We start from the raw sequence: 9,054 nt of genomic DNA on the forward strand, positions 1-9,054 counted from the left end.
TTTTTTTTTTTTTTTTTTTTTTTTTTTTTTTTTTTTTTTTTTTTTTTTTTTCTTTATAATTTTAAGGTTATAATTTTTATTTTTTTTTTTTTATTTTTCTATTATTTTTCTTTTTATATGTTAAATGCATATAATATTTTTTCTTTAATTTTATTTTATATATATATATATATTTTATCTACATTTTTCATTTTTGTTTATTTAATTTTTTTACTTAATATAAGATCAACTCTTTAAATAATAATATTTTACTTGTAATTGTGCTTACATACTTTTATATGCTTAATAAAAAAATACATGTATTGTAAGATGATAACTTCTAATAACAGCTAATATATTTTTAAAATTTAGTCTTATTTATTTATTTATTTTATTTTTCATGATGATAATTTTACGGAATTCAAGAGGATTTGTTAAACAGCTATTAAAGAAAATAAATATTATAAACTACCGTAAGAAAGAATTTATGATTTTTCAACAACATGTAAACTTTTCATTAATTAATAATAAAACATATGAGAAAAATGTTGATAATTTAAATAATAATAAAAATTTAATTGAATTATATCATGAATTAGTTAAAACAAATAAAATAGAAAGTGATCCTTATCAATATAACTTAGTTTTAGTTTTACAAGTAATTTAAAATTAATAAAATTAATAAAATTATATATAAATAAGTTTATTCATATATGTTTAGTTTTGTCATTACTGTTTTTTTTATAATTTTTTCAAAGTAATTTTTTTTATCTTATCTATTTTCATTTTTATTAAACATATATAATAAATTATATAATATATATGTAAGGATATCTTGAAATATTACAGATTTGACGTATTTCTAGAATTTTTTTTTTCTTTTTTTTTTTTTTGAATAATATAAATAGGCTCTTGAAAATAATTTAAATAATTATTATCGTAATGTAGAAGAAAATCTAGAAAAAAAAGATATACGTAAAAAGTTTTTCTTTAGTTCTTTTTTCTCAAAAGGAAGGGATAAGCATGAAGAAGACACTGAGTTAGATAAAGAAATAAAAGAGGAAGATTTTCAAAATGATGATAATTTCTTTATATATGTAGACAATAGAAAGATAGATAAAGATAATACACTAAGATATATGAATATAAAAGATGAGAGATATTTTACTAGTAGTAACAAGGTAGATGAAAAAGAAATAAAATATATTAGAGGATTGTATGTTCATGGAAGTGTGGGAAGAGGTAAAACTTATTTTTTAAATTTATTATTTGATAGAATTAAATTATGTAAATTAAGAATTCATTATCATAACTTTATGCAAGAAGTTCATAAAAATTTTCATGAAGAAAAAATAAATAATTCAGAAGACCCTATAAAAAATATATCTATAAAAATGAGCAAAAAATATAAATTAATATTTATTGATGAGTTTCAAGTTGTTCATATATCAGATGCAATGGTTATCAAATCATTATTTAATCATCTATTTTATAGGGGAACTGTTTTATTATGTTCTTCAAATAGAAATCCAATACATCTTTATCATAACGGTCTAAACAGAGATAGATTTTTACCTTTTATAAAATTATTATTTAAGTTTAATTATATATTTGAAGTTGATAATTATTTTGATTTTCGAGTAAAAAATAAGAATACAGATAGTAATATATATAATATACCAACAAAAAATTTTGAAGAAATTAAAAAAATATGTAATGATATTTATTGTAAAACCTACAATAAAGATTTAAATTACATAAAGAAAGTTGAGAAGTTTAATGAAAAAATTATTGTCTCTAATTATAAAAAATGCAATGTACCTTATAAATTAAATAATTATGCAATATATTCTTTTGAAGAATTATGTAACAAAAATATTAGCATAGATGAATATAATGCAATATCAAATGAAAGTAATACTTTATTTATTTATGACATTGAAAAAATGAATGAAGAAAATAATGGAAATGAAATGAGAAGATTTATTTTATTAATAGATATTTTATATGAGAAAAACACAAAAGTTTTTTTTTTTAGTAATATTCCCATTTTTCAAATTTTTCAGACAAGTTCTATAATTTCTTATTTTCAAATTCTCATAGAGAAAATGAAAATCAAATATGATAGTTTTGATGATTTTAAAAATTCATCTAAGGAACAATTAAAATGTGACAGCTTTAACAAAGAAATATTTATTCATATTATGTCACAATTTGATATAAATAGAGAGTAAGTTATTCTTCTAATTTTAAATTATTACATGATTTTTATTGTTATTTTCCATTTTAACAAAAAAAAAAAAAAAAAAAAAAAATTCCTATATTCATCTATTTATTTTTTTTGTATTTCTTTGACTTTTTATATTTGTTCTTGTTGTATATTTATATATGCTAAAAAAAATATATATATATTTCATAATTTGTTATATTAAATATTATTATATTATTTATTATATTTATTCAATCCGTTACTATAAAAACTATTTATTTTTTTATATTTTAATTTTTTGCTTATTTTTATAGAATAGGTGAAAAGTTATTTGATGCTATAAATTATAATATTAATAAAGAATATATACCTATAGAGTATTTAAGGTAATTATTATATTTAAAACATTATTAAAAAATATTATTTATTTATATTTGCATTATTATTTTTTTTTTTTTTTTCAGACAAATTTTATGTTTCCATATCATGAATTACGAAATAGATGTAAAAAAGCATTTAAAATATTTAGAAAATGAGGATGTAAAATTAGAACCTATTCCTTATTTATTATTTGAGTAACATAAAAGAATATAAAATAATTTTTTACATGTTTTATAAAAATAAATTAAAATTTTTTTTTTTTTTTTTTTTAGTGAAAAATCGATAGATACATCTCAAGAAAATACTTTTGCGTCTATGAGAACATTATCGCGGTATATTAATATTCTTTTTTTTTTTTTTCTAAAAAAAAATTATTTTTTGTATTTATATTGTTATAAAATACATATATAATTATAAAAAAAAAAATTTTTAAATGAATTATATGAAACAACCTTATGTCTATATATTTTTTTCTTTTTTCTTATAATAGAATTAAGCATATGAGCACATCATCATACTTAGAAAAGCACAAAAAGATATATGAGCATAATTTATAAAATAAAAAAAATGATTTTTATAAAATTTGAACGTATAAATTTTATTTTTCTTTTAATAAAATATTAAATTTTATAATTATCAATTTTTTTTTTTTTTAAACAGTATTAAAATTATTCTTTACATTTTTTTTACTTTTTTTTTTAAATCATTATTATCTTTTATTTTTATTTTATTTTTTACGTGTATTTGTTTTTAATTATATGTGTATTTTCATTTTTTTCAAATAAATAAAAATTATAATTAATAAATTAACTATTTTATCATAATCATATCAGTTGTCATATTATATATTTTAAATTTAGATATAATACAAAATTATAAAAACAGTAATATTATTATAAGTCTAGGAATTATTAAAATTATTATCTAATTCATTTATTTTTTATTTTTTTTTTGTAAATAATTCCTATATGTTGACACTACATTAACACTATGAAAAAATTTGCAAAAAAGACACAAGTAAAAAATAATAAAAATACATGTATATATATTGAAAAGAAAAAAATCCAATTGTATTAACTGATAATAATAATTTAACTGTAGATAGTTTAAATAAAATATGTAACTTTAATCTTAGTTGTGGAAATTATAATAATGTAAAATATAAAATACTAATTCTATATCTAGGAATAATTATAATTTCAAATTTTTTACTGTATAGAGAGATTATACAAAAGAAAATTCTAAATTTTATAAGAAAAAAGAAAATGAGAACAAAAATGAATCTGAAAAAGGCAGAAATTATAACGAATTACGCTATACAGTAAAATTAAGTGATTCAGAATATAATGACAGTGATAGTAATATTAATAAAGAGAAAAAAAAAGATAAAAAAAAAAGTAATACTAAAAGAAGAAGCTTATCTTTACTTATGCCTAATTATGAAAAAGATGTTATAGATAATATAAAGCTAGCTGATAAATTATATAAATTATCAATTGACAAAAATATAGATGAATTAAATAATAAAAATTACAGAAGATACAAAAATTCAAAAAATGCAAACAGGAATTGGAGAAACAAAAAAAGTAAAAGTAGAAGAAGCTTAAGTTGTGATAACAATTATAACTCTGATACTAATAGTACCCAAAAAAATAAAAATCTTGACATAAATATTAATGAAGTTCAAATGAACTATAAGAATAAAAAAATTAAAATTATTTATGATGATGGATACTCAAAAAGAATTGTTGTTAAAAAAAAAAAAAAAAAAAAAAAGGATGAAAATGAAGATAAATACAAATATGAATTTGAAAATGAAAATAAACAAGACGGAGAATATGAAGAAGAAGAAGAAGAAGAAGATGAAGAAGATGAAGATGAAGATGAAGAAGAAGATGATGAAGATGAAGAAGAAGATGATGAAGATGAAGAAGAAGATGATGAAGAAGATGATGAAGAAGATAATAATTATAAAGAAAAAAGTAAATTTTATAACAAAAAATTTAAAAAGAAAAAAGAAAGAATAAGTAATCAAATAAGAAAAAATAGTACTAAAAATAAGATAAAAAATAACTTCAAAACACCAAGTGATAATTACTATAGTGAAAAAGAAAAAGAAAATCTAAAATATTTAAAAAGAAAAATGTCAGAAAGTAAATTTATAACTGAAAAAAATAAAAAACAGTATGAAGAGATAAATATTGATAATAAAGTAGATAATAATTATAAGAAAAAAATTAAAAAAGAGAAAAAGGAAAATTATAGTCCTAATGAAAAAAATAAGGATGTTTTAAGTTATAAAAATATTTCATCAAAACATATGCATATCAATAATAAATATAGTTCATACATAAAAGAAATAATTTTTAAAATACATTTAAACTTAGAAAATATTAAAGAATCTATAAAAAATAAGAATGACTATATTACTACATTATTCGAATCATACTTCCATAAAATAATAGAAAATATAAAAAAAAATGAAATAAAAAGAGAAAACTTTTATAGAATCATTTTTCATGATTTATTTAATTTATTAAATGAGTTTATTATTGTTGATGATTACACCAAAAAATTTTTTTTTAGTATGGAAAGTAATGTTAGACAGAAATGCTTAGAAAATATTAAAAATGAATTTTATAATTTTATAAATAGGTTTTTACATACAAATGATAAGAATGTACCTAATTCTAAGTATAATGAATTGTGTTTTTCTGATAAATATAATAATAACATTAATAATATACATGAGATGAGAAAAAAAAATTTATATTCGGCATTAACTTTTTTAAATAATAATAATGAATATAATATAAGATCAGAAAAAAATAATTTTTCAAATTTAAATAATATGAATAATGAAAATATAAAAAGTGATATTTTAAAAATTGAAGGAATAAGTAATGATTTTGTTTTAAAGGTAAAAAAGTCAGGCATACTTGAAAATTCTAATAAGCAGGAAGATATATATGAGTATTTAAAAGATATTATTAAAAATGAAAAAGAAAAAAACATTAAATTAGAAATGAAATATGATGAACTAAAACAAAAATATTCTTTTTTAAAAAAGAAAAGAGATGAAGAAATTCTGAAAGAAATTAATATATCACACAATAATATGGATGAAAATGACAATTTTTTTAAAAATGTTTACAGAAGTCAATCAATTATTAAATATGAAGAAAAAAAATTGGAAAATTCAACAAAAAAAATGGTTGATGAAAATATAAAACTAATGCAAATTAAAGAAATTAATGAACAAAACAAAAAAGAAATAGAAAATGAAATGAATAATATAGAACTAAGAAAAAAAGAAATTGAATATGAAAGTAACTTAATACAAAAAAAAAAAAAAGACATAGAATATGAAAACGATTTAATAAAAAAAAAAAAAACAGAAATAGAAAATGAAAATGATATTTTAGAAAAAAATAGAAAAGAAATAGAATGTGAAAATGATTTACTAAAAGAAAAAAAAAAAGAAGTAGCCAACGAAAATGATTTATTAAAAGAAAAAAAAAAGGAGATAGATAATGAAAATGATTTACTAAAAGAAAAAAAAAAAGAAATAGAAAAAGAAAATGACTTATTAGAAGAAAGGAAAAGAGAGATAGAAAAAGAAAATAATTTAATGGAAGAAAAAAAAAAAGAAATAGAAAAAGAAAATGACTTATTAGAAGAAAAAAAAAGAGAGATAGAAAAAGAAAGTGATTTACTATTAGAAAAAAAAAAAGAAATAGAGAATAATAATAACTTAATTGAGAAACAATTAAAAGAAGTGGGGGATAAAAAAATTTTAATGGAGAAGATAAAGGCAGAAATTGAAAAAGATGAAAATATTATACAAGAAAAAAAAAAAGCGATTGAAATGGGAAATAATTTATTGGAAAAAAATAAAGATGATATAGAAAATGAATATGAATTTTTAAGAAAAGAAAAGATTGAAATAGAATATGAATATAATTCAAATGACAGACAATTAAGAGAAATGAAATATAAAAAGGATTTAGAAGAGAAAGATGAAAAAAAAGAAATAGAATATAATCCATTAAGACAAAATAAAAGTCAAATTGAAAAAGTTGCATGTTTAATAAAAGAAGGAAATAAAAAATCACTTGAAAAAATTAATGAAATGGATAATTTCGAAAATAAAGGAATTAAAGAAACTACCAACATAAATAACCAGAACTCAGTTAATTTAGAAAATAATGAAATTATAGATTTTGATTCTAAGTCAATTCTTGATAGTCTTTTGATGAGAAATAAAGAAAATGAGGCATATTATAATAGTATGAATGTTTCAGTAATAGAAAAAAAAAGTACTTTATTAAATTTATTTAATAATGATATTTCAATGAGGTGTCACACACAAAAATGGGATAACGAATTTTTAAATTTAAGCAAACAAAAAAATTACAAAAATTGTTCTCTTCATGATTTAATATCAAAAGACAATGAACTTAATATGAAAGAAGACAATATCATAAAGATAAAAAATGAAATTTTAGAAAAAAAAGAAAAAGACTTAGAAAATGAAAAAAAAATAATTATAGAAAAAGAAAAAAAGTTTAATGATGAAAAGGAAATATTTTTAAGAGAATTAAAAGAATTAAATATATTGAAAGAAGAAATTTTACATAAAATCGAAATGATTAAACATAGAGAAGATGAGCTTAAGAAAAAGGAAGAAGAGTTATATATTAAAGAAATATCTATATTAAATATGGAAAGAAGTTCACTAAAAAAATTGAGCGAATTTGATTCGTGTTCAAAAAAAAAAGATTGCTTGAATAATCTAGACAATATGCATAGTTTTGATCACAATTCTTCAGAAAATATTGAATTATTAAATGACATTCTTCCAAATGATTTATCAAAAAAAAAGAAAATTGATATGGAAGATATAAACATTTTAAGCAGTAAAAAAGAAAAGTATAATAATAAAAATTTTGAATTAAATAATAAACAAGTTGAGGTATTATATAATGAAGAATATGGAATAAATAAATCAGGACAAAAAACTAATAATTTTGATTTTAATAACAATAATTATTCTTCAAATAAAATTTTTTTTAAAAATAATATGGAAGAAATGAAAGAAAAATTAAATAACAGTTTGAAAGAAATAGAAAAATATAAAAATTTATTAAAAAGTAAAGATTTTAAAATAAATTCATTAAAAGCTAAAATAGAAGAACAACACAAAAAAAAAATTTCCAAATCAAATATAAATGATTTAAATAATTCTGACATTAATTTTAAATCAAATAATTCTAATTACAATAAAGAAGACACAATTAAAGGTTCTCAAAATGAAAATAATTATTCTTTTTTATCAAATTGTTCAAAACAAAAAAGTGTAATTTCCTCATCAGAAAACAGTAATTTTAAAGAGAAAGAATTTTTGGACAACTTTAATATAATAGAGAAGGTATTTAAAATTAAGAAATTTTTTTCTATAATTAAGGACATTATATTTATGAAATTATTAATATAATTATAATAAATAAAAAAATAGGATTAAAAAAATAATTAAAAATATATATATATATATATATCAAAATACATAAAAAATATGCATAATTAGGAATATAAAATAAAAAACTTTTTCTTCTATTAAATATTTTAAGTAGCTAAAAATAACACAATAAACTCATATAACTATAAAATTTACATTTAATTTGTTTATATTTATGTATACAATTATTTAATTTATTGCATTTCCCTAGAAAATTTTATAAATTCAAAAATTTTAATTTCTTATTATAACAGAATTTAAATAAGGATGAATTAAATGAAAATGTAAAAATTAAAAACATAATTAGTAATGAATTATTTACAGTATATAAAGAAATAAGTAATATAAAAGAAGAATATAATACAAATGTGCTCAAAAAAAATGAATTTACTGGAAGTCTATTACTTAAATGGTAAATTAAAAAAAATATTTTCTAAACTTTGTAGTAGATTAAAAAAAAAATTTTATAAGATACTGAAAAAAAATGCAAATTTATCCTTAAAAAAAAAAAAAAAGATTTTTATATATCTAAAAATTAGTTATTAACTATAATTTACATATATAAACATATTTTGAGAATTTATATATTTTGTTGTTATTAATTTAATAAAAGCATATAAAAAGCAAAATAAATGAAGAAGTTTTAGTAATTAAAAAAAAAAAAAAAAATAAATAAACGTTCTCTTTTTTAGTTTCAGTGATATAAGCAATAATTATAAAATGATAGAAACTTATTATGAAAATGAATCAAAAAAATTTCACACACTTATTAAAGAAAAAGAATGCTACATTCAAGAACTTAAGTAAAAAACATTATCCCTTTTTTTTTTTTTTTTTTTTTTTGAAAAGACGTTTTTAATTAAAGACTATTTTCACAAATTTTTTTTTTTTTTTTTTATAAAAGGAATGCATTGCATGAAAAAAAAATAAAAGAAATATCTTATAAGAAGGTGCTTTTAAAAATGAA

The 9,054-nt window shown here is 17.2% G+C and overlaps 2 protein-coding genes across 2 annotated transcripts; both read left to right on the plus strand.

The window, feature by feature from the left end:
- Positions 1-382: 382 nt before the first annotated feature.
- On the plus strand, positions 383-3,126 carry PGAL8A_00069100 (nucleotide binding protein, putative; the record flags this gene model as incomplete). Its single annotated transcript, XM_028672532.1, has 6 exons — positions 383-637; positions 888-2,209; positions 2,503-2,574; positions 2,653-2,763; positions 2,842-2,901; positions 3,060-3,126. 6 exons carry the CDS (start codon positions 383-385, stop codon positions 3,124-3,126), a joined length of 1,887 nt encoding a protein of 628 aa, XP_028525809.1.
- A 433-nt stretch (positions 3,127-3,559) lies between these two features.
- Positions 3,560-9,052, plus strand: PGAL8A_00069200 (conserved Plasmodium protein, unknown function; the record flags this gene model as incomplete). Its single annotated transcript, XM_028672643.1, has 5 exons — positions 3,560-3,586; positions 3,789-8,000; positions 8,342-8,499; positions 8,786-8,890; positions 8,992-9,052. Coding segments are annotated over 5 exons (4,563 nt in total), but the record flags the coding sequence as incomplete, so codon positions are not given.
- Between the last annotated feature and the right edge of the window lie 2 nt (positions 9,053-9,054).

This window comes from Plasmodium gallinaceum (genome assembly GCF_900005855.1).
Source record: "Plasmodium gallinaceum strain 8A genome assembly, contig: PGAL8A_v1_53, whole genome shotgun sequence".
Classification (NCBI taxonomy): domain Eukaryota; phylum Apicomplexa; class Aconoidasida; order Haemosporida; family Plasmodiidae; genus Plasmodium; species Plasmodium gallinaceum.